General features: G+C 41.2%; 1 protein-coding gene across 1 annotated transcript in view; it reads left to right on the forward strand.

Moving 5' to 3' along the window:
- Window positions 1-1086: 1086 nt before the first annotated feature.
- Window positions 1087-16814, forward strand: part of LOC130149301 (uncharacterized) — a 106331-nt gene continuing 90603 nt past the window's right edge. Inside the window, exons 1-7 of the mRNA XM_056338788.1 lie at window positions 1087-1229; window positions 9104-9154; window positions 10733-10893; window positions 12414-12484; window positions 14494-14659; window positions 15604-15741; window positions 16571-16760. Coding sequence (XP_056194763.1) covers window positions 10882-10893; window positions 12414-12484; window positions 14494-14659; window positions 15604-15741; window positions 16571-16760 — 577 coding nt within the window. The 5' untranslated portion in view covers window positions 1087-1229; window positions 9104-9154; window positions 10733-10881. The remainder of the gene's footprint in view (window positions 1230-9103; window positions 9155-10732; window positions 10894-12413; window positions 12485-14493; window positions 14660-15603; window positions 15742-16570; window positions 16761-16814) is intronic.

The following is a 16814-nucleotide window of genomic DNA, read 5'->3' on the forward strand; positions in this document are numbered from 1 at the left end:
AAGCAAGAGCGGAGTGGTTTCAAAAAGCTACTATTTATTGCCGTGTTTGTGAAAGCACTTCTGGCAGTCTAACCACAAGTTCTTTTTTGAAGAAATGGGTTGTGATTTGTGTACTTAATCTCAGTTAATTATTCTTCATAACTGAGCAGCAAAAGGTGAGTAATGGAGTATAAAAACCTAAGAAATGCAATTTCTGTGATGAAGGTACGAAGTGTTTGTAGTAAAGTCAATTGTGTTTTACAGCAAAATAACTTTTGTGTTCCTGTTTTCTTTGCAAGATCCTGCAATGTGATACAAATTCATCATCTTTAGGATGACTTTTAGTGAACATTTGTGAGGTAAAAACCCTCATGTATGATGTGCTGGCCACAAATCCAGTGTAGAAGTAAATTCTCCGGTGAGCACCTTACTGTTTTTTTTATACCAGGACACCAAAAGGTGTGTGGTGAAACCTGCTGATTTCAGAAGTGCTTCTTGTTACCAGCTATAATTGCGAGTACTTTTTGTGTTGTTTAAGAACCTGAAAGTGTCGTGTCTGTTGGAGCAGGTGGCAGTGTGGTTTGCAGATGCTGAAGCAGTCACAGTCAGGTCTGGAATAAGACAAGCGCACGCCAGGTCCCTTCGGCAGCCCGCCCGTGGCCGGCGGCTTCGCTTCGTGCAACGTCTTGGTCTTTGCACCCCGGGAACCCGAACCCCAGCAGCCGGGGGAGGCCGCGCCGGTGCGGGGGGGCGGCCCGGCTCCGCAGGGGCCACCGCCGGCTCCCCGAGCCGCTGGCGGCGCCCGCAGGCGGCGTGGCAGGGGCTACCCCGGGCTTGCGCCGCAGAGGGTGCTCCGGTTCCTGGCCAAGTAGCGCCGAGGGAGGTGTCACTCCGGGGTTCCGTACACACGGGGCTGTGCGCCCATCAGATGGGGACGCGCCCATCAGATGGGGACGCGCCCAGGCGCAGCACCCCCCGGCGGGCGGGCGGGCCCCTGGTTCCGCGAAGCCGCCGTCGCCCGTTTGGCGCTTGCAGGCGGCCGGCTCCGCTGCCGCGCGGGGGCGGTGGGGCCGCGTGCTGCTGCCGCCGCGGCCCGGTCCTCCCGCCGCTACCGTGCGGCCGGGGTCTGTGCGCCCGGGCGGCGGCAGGCGCCGGCTGGGGGGCGCGCTTGGGGCAGGGCCGCGGGGCAGCGGGTGGCCGCCGGCTGCGCGGGAGGGCCGCTGGCCCCCTCACCGCCTGGTCTCCTCGCGGTAAACGGCCTGGGACGTGCACGTGTCTCACGGGGCTCCTCGGTCTGGGGGCTGCTTTTCCCAGGGCAGTAACGTGTGCGGGACCCCTCCGGCCCCGGGAAGGGCGCCGCGCCATCCCGTGAGCCTCAGGAGGACAACGGGCGCGCAGGTGTTGGTGCAGTTGGGTGCGGTGGGTTTCTTTCATGCCTCTTACAGGGTCCAAAACTAATAAAATCTGTCAAGAAACCGAGTACTTGTGAGAACAGTTAGGCGGGAGCGGGGGGGACCCTGGCCCCCTGGCCGGGCCGGTCTGTGTGGGAGCTGTGGTGGCCCCGGCCGCCATCACGGGGGGGAGGGGCGCGCAGGTGTTGGTGCTCAGAGGGGCAAGCTTGGAGCCAGGGCCGGGGGCGCTGCCCCCCTGCCTTTGGCTGTCAGGGTTAAACGGGAGTTTTATAATAATCTAAAAAAACTTTAGGGGCCTTTACAGAACAGGCTTTACCAGTTTGTTAAAGCTCTGGTTTTCTTGGCGGTACTAGCATGGAGTTTTCAGGTGTCATTTAACACACCTGTTGTGTGCTAGGCAGTAGTTTTGATTAAATGCATTTTGCGAACTTGAGTATAATACACATTAAAATGGATTCATGCTTTTTGCAGACTTACTGCTGGTGTCAATCTCCTATGTGTCATTGAAGTAGTGTGTTTGCAGCACACATGCCTGATTTTCTTCAATACATTAAGATTATCTAGGACAGCACCGTTTCTCGTGGAAATTTCATCATGGAAATTTCTCTTTGGAGGTTCTTCGCCTGCTTTGAGGGGTTTGGGGGAGGTAAGAAAAAGATGCTTGAAGGACGTTGATCTTGGTTTTTAGCCTTGGACTGCGTCCTGCACTTACCAACCCACTTAAATGAGCCAAGTACACAGGATGCTAATGTTGTTGCTATGTTTTATCTTAAAGATTTGACTTCAGCATGCCTTTAAGTGCCTGCAGCAAATCAGACATTTAATTCATAACGTAGAAGTTTCAGTACAAAGGGCCCAAAATCTTAGATACTGAAATACTGAAAGAAAACTATTTGAAATATTTTTGACAAAAAAGACCTGGAGATTAGTTTGAGAATTTCTTTGTTCTTTGGTGTAAGCAGTTGTCAAGATTCAAGCAAGCTCAGGTTTATAAATTTTTTGAATGTGCTCATACGCTAACAGTAAGATGTTTTTCTTCCTTCTTGTAAGTATAGTTTATTCCCTAAAAAATGGGAAGCTGCAAAGATAGAACTTGGAATTAAAATGTAAATTTGATTATTTTAGAAAGTGTGATTTACAGATATAGCTGGAAAAGCAGAGCAAGATGATTTGAACAAAATGGAAAATTGGGTACTCTGTTCTCTTTCTCCAAGGCAAAGCCCAAATGCTTGAGCTTCTGTCTTCCAGGAGGTCTTTCCTGTACCTGAAGGTGAGCCTGACTAGTGAGGTTCTTAATATATTGACATGTAACCAATTCTGTAATTAATGTTTTTATGTAAAAATTCACCATATCTGTCATTTCCCATGAATCTTCTGTCATTATTCGGTCTGTGGCTCACAGTGTTACTGCTGGCTGATGATCCTCAGTTTGGTATCAGAAAGGGAGAGACTCAGCTACATTCTGGTCGTGCTGATGTCTGAATCTGGACCTGTCCAGTTCTCAGACGCTGGGATCACTGGTGACTTCAGATGGAAACTTCTGCATAGGTGCTGTGCTGTTCTTACAGTCATTTGAATTTCTCTTAACTCTGCTCGAGTGTGTGTCGTGTGTCTGCATTTATTTGCTCCTTTACATTTAACAAGATTGCTTGTGCTTAAAATTAAGTGGATATATATAACTGCATTAATGTAATATATTTGCAAATAGTAACTGTTGCTCCCACTTGAATCTTTTGAGAAAGTCTGCTAATCCTTAAAGAGAACCCTTCGCTGACTGAAATTGTGATTGAAATGCTGATGTCTGTAGGTCTTAAAGCTGTAAAACTTGTTTTTTACTAAACACTGTGGCACCTTATAAAAAAGCTCACCTTATAAAAAAGCCCAGTTTTCGTAGTGTGATGCCTGTTGTGTAACCTCTTAGAAAGAAGCTGTCTTGCCTCCTCTAAGACATACATGCAGTGTTGTTGCAATAGTTCTGAGGCATCCCAGAATCTAGTGTTCTGCAGTCTTGTGAACAGGTTTGACATTTTTGGCCCATTCCGTCAGACCCTGCAATGTTTCAGGGACTTTGGGCACAGACTATCTCTCAGCATAGTTCATACAACCTTTCCTGGCCATCCTCTTCCTTAAAGTCCCATCCTTCTGGGAAAGGAGTTGCCTGTGACCTGCATGAGTTATTCTGGGTGAAAATTAAAAATTTAACTGAAAGAGAAAATTTGGTTGGTTGTTTTCTTTGTTGTTGGTTTTTGTTTTTTTTTTTTAAATAAGAAACTGACCCACAGGTGCTCTAATGAAACTAGCTATTTGGAGATGAAAAGGTTTCTGAAAGAGCTTCTGGTGTTTGCATAGGGGATGAAATGACTAATGAAATGGGCTTGTTCCGAGAAAGCATTTAGATTTGAGCATATGCTTAATTTTTGGGGTGTGCTTATGCTTAAAATTAAGCACCTATTTATGTACTCTGCTGACTCTGGGCATTGGTGCCATACCTGAGGTTAACATAAACTAAGTGGAAAACTCACTATAAAGTGTCAAATTCATTATTTTGATTAATGAGCTGCAAATGCTCAGCACAGAAACACTACTTGTAACTTGTTGGTGTTGGGCCATGTGGTTCTTACAAGAATCAAGGCAGAAATTCCCTCTTAATTCCAATTTTGATATTCCCAGTGAATTCAGTATAAGTTTTGTGCTTTTAAGTTATTTTGCAACAGCTGTGTGAAATATGTTAAAATATCTTACTGTATAAACAGTTAAAAGTCAGACTATGGTGGAGAATGGGCAGTAGTAATGACTGAAGAAAGGAATTGTCACAATATAGCAATTTTCCAGTAAATTCACCATGTTTTTATATTCATGCCCAGCTATTAACTTACCTGCTTCTATCCATACTGCTGGTAGTAGACCAAGAGCTGAATGACTGCACTATAGTATATGGAGCATGTACTATATGCCTGGATGAGCTGTAATCTTAAAATGAAAAATAAGAACAAATACAAGACTGAATAACTCAGTAGAATAAAAATGGTAAAGCCCGCAAGCTGCAAGATTTCCACAGTGAAACCTCTGAATCAGTTTCAAAATTAGAATACTCTGAAAAATATTCTAATATTTTTCTAATAATAATTTTCTAATAATGAAGAAGGCTTTCTCAGTTACCACTATAGGTTGATCGTAGGAAATCAAAGCCACTGTATGGAATCTGTAAGATTTGTCTTTCAAATTCAGTATCAGACCTGAGCTGTCCCCGAGTCTGGCATTTGGTAGATCTGGGATTTTGATAGAGGGGGTCCAGCTTTCATCATGGAATATTTTATTAACTCTTTAGACTTGACTTGCTCTCTCTCATCTTCTTTGCTCATTGATACATGCAAAGCACATGCGAGAAGTTGCTTTCCATTTAAGTGAAATTCATAAGCATTTTGAACTGAGCAAATATTACCTGATGGAGAAAGTAAGTTCAGGCAAGAGGCTGTGAAATGCAAGCTTAGTGGGGGAGAGTAACTGGTGACTGGGGTTGTTACCCATGATTTCTATTTGTGAATCTGTTTTGAAGTAAATGGTAGCTCAGGATAAACCAGGGAGGCTTACAGCAGGAGAAAATAATTTTTTGCCTGTCTACAGCAGCTTTCTTCAGAAGGTCTTGGCGTGCAAGTGTAACAGAGTTTTGACAGTGCTTCCGTGGCGTAGGTGATCATCAGTCCTGTATGTGTGAAGAGTAAACATGGCCATAGGCTGCCAGAGAAGGCGTGTGATGAGAACCCCAGTTCTAGAGGAATGAGTCAGTAGAACAGGAGGTAGATGGTGTTATCTCCCTCACGCAGGAGCGGAGGGTTCAGTGGACCCTGGAAGACCCATGTCTGATGTGCTGTAAAACTGATTGTTGTCAGAAGGACTGTAGTTTACTGGTTTTGTGTGTTACTAACGCACAATTTCACCCATCTTAGGTTTGGGACTTTGGCTGAAGGGATGGGCTACCTCCCATGAACTTGCTTGCTCTGAGTGGATACACCTTGGTTTTAGCCCCAAAGCTTTTGCTTTCATCTGGTGTAATTTTTGATTGATTAATCGTCAAGGAATGATTGGTAAGGTGATTTATTTAAGTTATAAGTTATTTATTTAAAACGTACTACACAGGATTGTTCTGAGTATTTGTGATGTTGTGATGCTCTATGCTTGATTTCTTTTCCTTGCAGTTTTGTAGAATTTCTAACAGGTTAACTTCTGTCTCTTTCTTGCAAAAAGGCTGACATGTGGTTAGAGAGTGGATAAACGTTTGTGTGTGTCTCTCTCCCCCTTACTACACACGCACACCCTCCCCTCTGCAGGCTGCCCTGCCAGAGCCCCTCCTCTGGCTGGAAAAGGGGAGTTGAAATAGTGAGCTCCGGCTTTGTGAAGGGAATGTGCTTTCACTGCCTGGCTCAGAGGTGGCTTTGAGAGGAGAACTGATGTGGTTTTGTCAACTTCTGGGCTGAGGAGGTGACTTTGATGGCCATGGGGCTGTGTGCCATCGTATTATTCTGTGCTGTTGTGGCAGGAGCCTCAGGCAGTAAGTAGAAGAAATTTTTTCCTCTGCTAAGGTTGATCTCTCTCAATGCAAAATACTTTCCTAAGGGTGATCTCACTAGGAAAACTGCTGAGATCCTGTAAATTATGTTACAACTTATAAGTTTGCAGTAGTTCTTGTAGCAATTTTGTTTTGGCTTTCAGTGTAGTGTAGCAGTTCATTTTATGGAGCTCTCTGGGCAGTGCTGCAGGTGGGAGGGCACCCTACCTGTAAGCAGTGCAGTTAAATAGTGCATCTTCCTTCAGCATTACCAGGGAAAGCAACAGAAACAGTGAGATTGTGCCAGGCAGTTCCTTATCTCACCTGAAAATAGCATGTTGGTATCATGTCCTAAAATTGTGCTCACTTTGCTATTTGGCGGATGAAGGATTCTGAAAAGTGTGAACAAGGTCATGATACATCAGTGATGTGGTCCTTTGTTACTCTTGTCAACTGAAAAGAGATAAGTGCATGCTGTTTCTAAAACCAAAATAAATTATGGAAGAAAATTTAGAACTAAAAAAAGAGCAAAGCAAAGAGCAGAAACTCTTAATTTAGGCATCTTAACAGGGTTAACAAAGAGCCTGGCTGTCCAGGGTGCTCAGCCTACGCCGCTGTTTGTCTGTCATAAGCATGTTTAAAAATTCTGAGCACAGCATTCAAGTATCCACACTGGAGCTGAGAAAACTCTTAAATCTGGTCCTGGAGAGATGTGCTCAACATCTTAAAAATCTGATGCTGCATAACAGAGATGAATTTTCCAAATTTGCCTTAACATATTTGTTTTAAGGTTCTTGAATAAGCTGCACTGGTTCTTTCATTAAAAGCCATTAATCTAACGCTACCTTGTCCCACTGTTTAAAAGAAAAGGGTGAGCTAGATACCCCTTTTCTTGCCTGATCCACTAGATACTTAGGGATAATTTTTTCACCCCAAGGAAACAGAAGCATATTTCTTTCTCTCCACATGCAGTGTGTTTGGAATGTTGAAGTTGGTGCGTATGTTTTATGTATACATAGGTATATTTATAAAAAGTAATAGTTGAATGATAATTCTTATATGTTACATGACCTGGCGTCTCTATGCTAGCAAGTTTTTAAGTTTTGCAGCTACCTAGTTTTGCAGTAGATCAAGTTGGCTTGAAAATAACATGTTATTCATACTTTTTAAAGGTAATATCTGAAGTTCCATACAGAGAATTAGTTCTGCAGAATAAAAAGCAGCATTTCTTTGGAGGAAATTATAAATGTGGGGGTAACACCTTTTAAAGAAAAATGTAATTCTACTCTCCAGAATCTTAAAATTTAACTTGAGAATAAAAATGTATATAAGCTTGAGTGGGTGCTGAAGAAACAAATACTTTCTCGGTTGTTTTTTTTTTCCAAAACTGGTGAATTCCCTTCTTTCCTCTTGCCAATAATTTTGACATTTCAAAAAAAGGGATTAAGAGAAGGGAAAATACGGTTCCAATAAGTGATATAGATGTAGAATTTTAACTGTTATAGTTTGACAAGAGCATTTCCTTCTGGCATATAGCATATGTAAAACATCCAAAAGCACACAACCGGAATAAAGAGCCTCTTTTAACTTCTGTCTCCAGTGGGAGACAAAGCTGAGGAACACAGGGATGTTAGTTACCCCTTAACAGGGAGGATCATTAACATATAGTGTAGCATTAGAGCTTGAGGGCCGTTATACTTACTATCGAACTGCCTGTGGGAGTTTTAAGACAGATTTATCACTAACGGCAAGTTAGGGCTGAATGCTTTTAATACTAATTGAATCATGTGATATGTGATTTATTAATAAAGTAGCATTTTCTTTCACTATGGTACATACAAGTGTCATGTATTGAAGCGCAGCAGATCTGCGTATTTGATTTTGGCTGTTCCTGGTGTATCACTGGAGTGCATATGGGCAGCTGGGATCTGGCTGATTTTGCCATGTACACGTTCCTATCAGTCTCTAGGACTTGAGGTAACTTGCTGAGTTGAGTGCCATGGAGTGTTAGCAGTGCAGGATCGGGTCCTGGAACGTGCATCTCAGATGTGTCCATCATGGGGCTCTTCTCTCTCAAAACTCCTGTAATTCAGCTCAAGTTTATCACAGAGGTTCTCAAGAGATTGGGACCCATAGGCCAGTCTTCAACATAGTACCTGTGTATTTGCCAGAGATGAAAGCAATCTGCAACGATTTTGTTTTGTTTGCTGAAGCATATTTTGTATCGGTCTAGCCCTTGGAGTGCCCAGTCATCATGCTTGTGGAGACAGTCACAGTGGTGCAGAGGAATTAGATACCCTAAAATTTTCACTGTTGTTTAACTTCTCTGTGAAAACAGAATTTTTCTTCCAGTTTTGCCAGGCCAAATAAGCTAAATTCAAGCTAAATTCAGCATCAGAGCATTAGAATGAGAGTCTTACTAGCTTACTGTGCAGTGGTGTGTGCACAGAGCAAAAAGAAGGAATAGAGGCTGTACATAGCAGCCCCAGCTGCTTCCCCTGGTCATGTCAATGCAAATCTGTAGCAATTCCATCTATGTGATGTGTGTTCTGCATCCCCTTGAATTTGCTACCCTCCCAAAGTCTGAATGAAACTCATGTTGGAGAACAGGCTTTCCAGTGTTAAAAGATGTCTTAACCAACTCTTGAGCTGACGTGTTTGAAGTGTTTCTTACTGTGCTGGTGCTGGAGGAGTTTTTCTTGGGCAGTAAAGCTCGTTCTTGTTCTGCTTTAAATGATACTTAAGGTTTCTTGAATGCCATGTGCAATAAAAATCTTAGCTAAGTAGAAAATTTCCCTAACTGCAATAAAGTTAAAAGCCTATGGATATGAAGAAGTATGATGTATAAAATGTGTATTTCTTTCCTGGATTAAGAACATGTTTTTTTAATTTGCTTGGTAATCTGTGATATTGTTGCCTTTCCATACCTACATCAGTAAATACACTAAGGCATGTAATCCCTTCATGTATGTGCTTTTGTGGTGTAGATGTGTGGAAAGGGGCAAGAGCAAGTATACTTGGTAGCAAAACTCTTATGGATTTATTTTTTTTTTTTGAGGGCCATGCTTTGGTTTCAGTTATTTGATTGCAATTGAAAAGCAGCAAGTCTGACCTGAGCTGCACAGAAATTTTCAGTGCTTTTCTGTCATCTTACCTGTCATTGCAGGATCCCTGGAGAGTTTAAGTTATGAAGCTTCCTGTTTTGCAGAGTGCATAGGTAAGTAAAACAAGACTGTATTCAGACCTTGTATGTGATAAGGAAGGAGAGATTTGAAAACTTCATTGCCTGCAGCAGGGGTGTTGTGATCTTAGAAGTATGGTACTTATGTCTGAGTGATCAGCATTCATGGAAGTAGCGAAGTTCCACTAAGCCTTCCCTGGGCCCAGATCTGCCTTAAGTTCACATGCTGTGAACTCGGAAAGCCCATAGATTTTATAGTTAAGCGAACTACTAAACCAGTGCAGGACAAAACCCAGCCACGTATGAATGTCTTTTTTTCTAGTACCCAGTGTTAGCTCCTTTCAAACAGGCATGAAGAAAGACTTCTCCTGCAGTAAGCAGGCATAAAACTTATGTCCTGTAAAGGAGCAGACAGGAAGGCAGGATGTTGAACTGAGCTGGAAAGGTTTGGTTGAATGGTTTGAGGTAGAGTTTATAACTTACCTTTCTGTTTACATTGCCAGCAGGTACTTGAATGTGCAGAAGTGCTTTTCAGCGTAACAGCAAAAGGAGCACTTCGATGTTCTGCTCCCCTTGCAAGGAGATCTTGCCCTAGTCTCTTAGCTGCCTACTCAGTGTGGATCAGAGACCCTTCATTTGTTCAACATTACTTCATCTCTGTGTGGCTTTGTCATTGAAAGTGCTGGAGTGTTGCAGTGCTGCTGTGAGGCAAAGAAAAAGGAGCTGTGTATTATGGGAGCCACAGTGGTCATTTTTTCTAGGTGGTGTCTTCTTCATCTGAGGGAAGGGAGGGTATTTTTTTGGATTTTCCCTCAGCTGCACTTCCGTGGTCCCAGTTAAGGTTGTACCATGATGTCTTATCTTTCAGGGACACTGTATTTGTAACAATCTCATACATGACAGCCACCCAAAGGTGTGGCATTGAAGGCATTATGACTCTGATCTCTCATCCTTTCAGGGTTAATTCTTATTACCTGGTCTAGAAGAGAATCTCCTCTGGTTAGAGGATCATGTAGCACACGTGAAGGTGTCTGACATTATATTACTAGCAGACAGTGCTACCTATGGACACTTGCCAGGTGATTACAATGTCATTATACAAATTCAGATAATCTGTGTCTCCCTATGCTTTCTTTTCCTCAGCCTGGATCTTTTTGGGCAGGCTTTCAGAACTGATTTTTTTTTTTACTTAAAAACCACATCTTCATATGTGTAGCTCACAGCAGGGGCATGAAGAGCACTGAATGCATCAGCAGATCTTTTTCATCTTGCTGTTACAAAGGTCCTGCTTTGCTGCTCTCTGAAAGGTGTCAAAAGAGCATCAGGCTGTAAATACATTCCATTCCTTTTCAGCTCTTGGAAGTTAGATGCCTGCCTTGATGGAAATTGTGAGGTTATGTACATAGGAGAGGGGAATTATTTTCAGCTTCCATACAGGAGCTGTCGCTAGCATGCAAGGTGCTTTCAGAAACCCAGTTCTTTCAGTTGTAAGTCCAAGTGGGAAGGGAACATTCTTGAATATACAACTCCTTGTTTAGCTGGTTTGTGGCAAAAAGAAAAAAAATGGGGGTATGTGTAATAAAGTAAAAAAAATGTATGTTTTTTATTTCCTAGGACATAGTGCATCATACTTCCCCAAACGAGCTAGATACAGCTATAGGTATTCAGCAGTCACCAGCACATTCCTGCAGGGAAGTATTTACAAAAGCAGTGGCATCTCTCTGGAGAGCACAGTGATCATTGAAGTACTGGGGAATTGCCAGATGGTTTTGAAAGTGAGTATTGTCATAATCATCTGAGCGATTGGGATGAGCTGACTTGGAACCGTATCTTTCTTTGGTATTACTGCTAGATTTAACACAAAAGCCAGTTCAGTTCTGGGTCTCATAATTAGAGTTGCAGAATTGCTTTGGTGTGACATGGTTTCAAATTAAGTACTTGCCAGTTTTAAAGGGCAGATTAAACAAATCATTGCTTTCTTTCCTAAGTGGCGTGACAGTTTTACTGTTTTGTCACATGAAGTGCAGAACTGGAGATGAAGCTAGTCCCTTTGAAAGGAACTTTTTTTTTTTTTTTAAGCACTTTCATATCTGTAGCAATAATCTAAAAATAGCAAGCATTTTAAAGAGAACTTTAGAAATTGCATGATGCACTGGATTGGTGCCATTCCTAGCGTAGTGTAAAATTCAGTCTTGTAACACTCCATTGATCTCAACAGACCTCTCTCAGCGACAGGAGCAAAAGACCTTTTCCTGAGCCCTGCGGTAGACCAGTTTGAGAACGACAGTGCTTTAGCAGGGAGACCATGGAAAATAAACCTCTCATCTGTCTTGATTTTCCTTCAGGTTAACAGAGGGGATAATTCACGGGGTCTGTGGAGGGTTGACATGTGTACTATATACACATATACATGAGGTCAAAGAAGAATAGGATAATTATCCCTGTCCTAATATGGCCATATGGATAAAATTAACTGGTCAGTCCTAATATGGCCATATGGATAAAATTAACTGGTCAGTGGTCCAGTGATTTTACATGAAAAATAAGAATTGGGTACTGTCTTCAGATTGAATCACTCTCTGCTGTCTTGCAATATCAGTGGCTGTATTCGCCAACTTCTAGCTCTTTATTTTAATTTGAGGACTCCTAAGATATGCAAAACAATATGTAGTTGAATGCTTGTCTTTTTAAAAAAGTAAGAAAGTAGAATACATTAAGAAAAAAAAAACCTAACGGTTACAGTCCATGCTGTACTTGAAAGGGGGCAGAGTGCCACCGCTTTTGATCTACCATTTGAGAACAGTTCTTCCTTACCACAACCAAGCAAATTACAAGTGCTTTAGGAAATTCCATGATGAATTTAAGTATGCATTTTACTCTCTGAATTCAGTAAAAGTAAGCTATGAAATTGCTGCAGAATACCGAGAACTTTACCAGGTATAGTCTCAAGAGTCAACTCAGGTAAGTAGTTATTTTGCTTCTCAACTGGAATAGAAAGGTCTTACACTTATCCAGGCTCCTGCTTTACCCCAGAGTAGGTGATTTCTTCTACCTTGAAAATGAAGGGGACATAATAGTGCCATATAAAATGTATTTAATAGTGAGTGAAATTTCTTGGTAGAAGAAATTTCTGGAAACCATCTCAGATATGCAACCTGAAGATGTGGCTATCCTTGTTGCTTGCAACACTGAGCCTTTTTTCATAGTCTGTGACATTCTGTGTAGATACACTTACGTGATAAAGTCCGCAAGTTCCTATTGACAATATTTGTTGTTCTATGATCTTTGCTTCTAGGTGCAAGATGTACAGATTAAGAAAAGGCTTAGATCCAGAGAGGAGCCTTTGAAGGAAATGGACAGTCTAAGGTAGAAAAACTTGTGATCTGGTCTGGTTTGTGTGTTTTTTGAAGCTATATGGCTTAGCAGTGACTTGACTAGATATTGTTCAGACTGTTTTCATACTCTTTAGTTTTAGCTGTGTTTGTTTTGTTGTTTTTTTGATTTTTTTTTAAAAAAGTAAAGAACAAGATTTGAGCACCGTCAGCAAAATGAGAAGCATTTGGTCCAAAAAGGTTTTTTGAACTTAATTTTCATCCCTTTTTATGTAAGAACATTGGGAGAGTAGACAATTAAAATTATTCCAGGTACAAATTATCAGACTTGTAGCTGGCTAGCAGTGTGTACAGATTGCTGACTAGTTCTCCAAGTTGCAGAAGTTACTTGTGCAAACTCTTGAGTTTTGAATTACATTTCTGAAGTTTTTGATTTGAATGATTCTCACAATGCAAAACATTGGGGTTTTTCTTCTGGGATATTTAAAGTGCATTTATTCATCTAATGTAATTTTCTTTGGTTTATGTTTTTGTTTTTAGTATCTCATTCATGACGTGTCAGTGTGTTTCCTTCTGACTTGCAAAGGTATAGAGGCTAGTGAAGATGCCCATACAAAAAGGTGTCTTCAAACTGTGGAAGTCTGGTATTTTCCCAGAGAGCTGGTGCTTCTTATGTCATCAAAAAAAAAAGCAGCTCTGTTGTCTGATTAAGCTTAGTCTTGTAATCTTCCTCTTTGTCCTGGCACTTGGATTCTCAGCTTTTAAACAACACTGAGAGCTGATGTAATTGACTCAATTCAAAGGGTCAAAAAGAGCAACTTTGGAGTAAATGCATTGCTTTTTATATTCATCAGGAAGAACTTTGTGTTCCACAGTGTGGGTAGTGGTATCAGAGTTCAAATCGGAGTACAGGCCCATTTTCTTCTATGAAGTTATTTGTAGGATTTTCATAGAGGTAAAAGCAGTTGTGTCTTGTTCTTTGCAGAGAAGCCAAACCATAGAGGTAGCAAAGAAAGCATTCAGTGAAGCTTGACTATTGAAAGTAATTATTCAGATGAGTGAACCTTATTAGCATGTGCCTCAGCCAATTGTGAATATGCAGTGGTCTAGCTTGTCCTCTGAACATGCATGTAATTTCCACAGATAGCAGCAAAAGCAACCACAGTTGTCTAGGAGTTCAGAAACTCTTATCCCACACGCACTGTCTCTTATTTGGAAAGACTTTATCCAGGTGTTGGTGCATTAAAAATTTTTCTCTTACATTGTCTTTGTGATCTAGTTGATTAGGTGAACAGTTAGTTCCACAGTTAATGTGCTGGTGAACTGTGTATCTCCATGTATGGCAGCTGTTGACTGGGCTACTGTAGAATTCTTTCTTTGGATTGTTTATTTTTCCCCATTTAGATGGTAAATATATTATTAATTTGGAGTGAAGATAAATGTTAAAAAGTGATCTCTTGCAAAAGTAGGAGACGCTGTGCTCTTAATCTGGGTTAGCAAAAGCAGTCAGGGAGTGGACTGACAACAGACTGGGAGATAACTTTGGGATAGAGCCCAGCTATGTACACCTAACAGAGCAGGAAGATGTTGGGAAAGCAGTTGTTCTGTATATCACAGCTGAAGAGGAATGATAAAGAGTACATGCAGTTGCTTTGCAATTGAGACACGCTTACCAATGCTAAATGCTAAACGCTAAACCTGAAATGGAATTTCTCTCTTACATTAAGGAGTCATTGCCAATTGTTAAGTATAATTGCTTGTAAAGAATTTACCAGAAGTCGACTTTATTGTTACAGTTGTGTCAAAGATGCTGTGATTATCTTGATAGGGGTTTTTTTTTGGGTTTGTTTCGGGGTTTTTTTAAGGGCTCTTAGGGTCAGGGTGAATTCATAAAGAGTAGAGGCTTGCTATAAGGAAGAGAGATGCAGAATAAGACAGATCTGTTGTGAAGGAACAATTCTGCTAAGAAGATCTGAGTCTAATGTCATGAACTGACTTGTAGCCGCTGTTTGAAGGAAGAAACTATAAACTGTTTTATTGCAGGGAAATACTAGAACAGCACCCTCTTCATTTTTCTTTCCATGATGGGAAAGTTCTGGAGCTCTGTCCTGTGAGGAGTGAACAGACCTGGGCACTGAACATAAAGCGAGGCATTCTCAGTGTCCTACAGACATCACAATCATCCACTGCTAGTGCAGTTGTGGAAGAGGTGAGACCATTGGTAGAGTCATGCTCTAGGGTAGCTGTTAACCTTTGTACATGTTAAGTCTATTTCCTTTGTAAATAACTAAAGCTTTTTGCCACTTGGTGACTGGTCAACAGCCAGGGGTGGTCATCTGATTGCTTTTTGTAGTGAATATTATGAAATTATAATTTGCATTCTTGTTGAGGGTTAGAATCCACTACTTGGTTACCTGAGGAAAAGCTGTGTATCGCAGGGTTCTATGAGGAGTTGTAACACAAGGTCTTGCACTTTACCTGTTCTCAGGGGAAAATACAGTATTCATTATTCATGATTATTTGTCATGACTTCTTTCATTAATTTCAGGAAGCTTTAAGGTCAGGCTTCTTGGAGCCCTTTACTATTTATTTTTTTTTTAAAAATTAATACTTAAGCTCAAGTTCTGCTGTATTACACTGAAACAATAGTCTAGAGTACCCCAGTGTTGTCCATGTGTTTGCATGAGTGCAGCTGAGGTACCTCAACGGCTACACTTCTGTTACGAAGAGCAGACTCTAGGCTGATCTTCAGCATGATGTGCACTACCTCATTCTCATGCTATTGCTACATATGAGTGTTTAAATAGATGTTCTGCAATAAGGTTTGGGACCCATATGTAATTACATTTCTTCTGAGCAGAAATGCTCTTCTGAGATAATGCTTCCCTGCAGACCCGCAAAACCTGAAATGAAAAATGATACATCTGATTCAGAGTAACACAGAGAAGTTAAAACAACAAACCCTGGTTATTATAAAGTTTGACCAAGGTCTTAAAATGATTTACCTTTCCATGGCTTTTGTGTCCTGCATGGGAATATTTAGGTCTCTGATGCATTGTTATTGCAACAAAGCAATTATTAAAATTAATTGTAATAGCCCATAACAGCTGCTTGTGTTGTATGTGTGATTCAGCACTGTGTGTTTGTTACTAGGTGGATGTTCTGGGAATATGTCCAACCAGGTATCAGCGAAAAGGTCCTTTCCTTGTCAAGACAAGGGACTTAAATCTCTGCTCTCATCGATATTCTGGTTTTACTTCTGTGCAGTCTGTTGTTCTTCCTCATATGCCGGTAAGTGTTGGGGAATGACACTGATTTTTCCACAGAACCTTTTAATTTCTTTGAAGAGTCATAATGTCAATGAAAACATTTTTGAATAGTCATTTGTGCTCAATTATATTTGTTGCATTTGCCCAAACTTGAGTCCTTAGCAAAGAAACAATGAATATTATTGCCCTGTAATGTTTGTTATTCACAGAATTTGTTTTTAATGGAAATTTGCATTGTGGTTGATGAACATTTTGATACAAATGCAAGAGGTTGTTAGGCACCTGAATTCAACTCTGGGAATGTTACAGTTACAGTGGTAAATTGAAAGTAGATCATGAAAGAGAGGAATAGAGACATGTGGATATGGAAAATACATTACACAAAGAAGATTGTTACTTGCAGAAAACTCTGGAAAAAGAGAATCTTTTCTAAAAGACAGACTTAGAGCTTTCCACTGTTCATGGCAAAAAAAAAAAAAGGTCAATATTTCTATCTTGCACTGTTTTTATTAGGTGAGGTGTAGTACTTGTTTCTTGTATTGTACTACCAACCTTTTGCTTTTCTCAGCTCTGCTGACCAAATAGGTCAGCTTAACACTGATGCTTTGTGAACTGAAATGAATTGAGACCTTCTGATACTGAAAGGTAGTAGCAGTTGCATTTCAGTGATGGAAAAATTAGACTTAAATAAAGAGTGTATTAACCTCCACAGGCTGGGCACTGTCAAAGGTCTAGACAAGAGACTTTACACTTAGCACAGAACTGGAATCCGCTGTGAAGCTGGGAGAGAAAGGATTGGGCAGGCTGACATAGGTCATTGAGACTTTACGTGAAGTATCTGTTCTTCTCAGTCTGAGCAGCAGATCCTGTCATCCAAACTGGAATGTGTTCAGAGCATTCAGGATGGAATCCTGGTGGAGGCCAAATGTTCTGAGTCCAACCTTATTACACTGTTCTCTCAGAAGGGCAGCGGGGCAAAGACGCAGACAGAGTCTTCACTGAAACTCTTTCAAGTGGAAACAGAGACACTGTACAGAAAAGGTAACATGATGTTTCTGCTAAAAGAAATTAAATTTATTTCCTGGAACAAATCTT

This window comes from Falco biarmicus, chromosome 4, assembly GCF_023638135.1.
Source record: "Falco biarmicus isolate bFalBia1 chromosome 4, bFalBia1.pri, whole genome shotgun sequence".
NCBI lineage: Eukaryota > Metazoa > Chordata > Aves > Falconiformes > Falconidae > Falco > Falco biarmicus.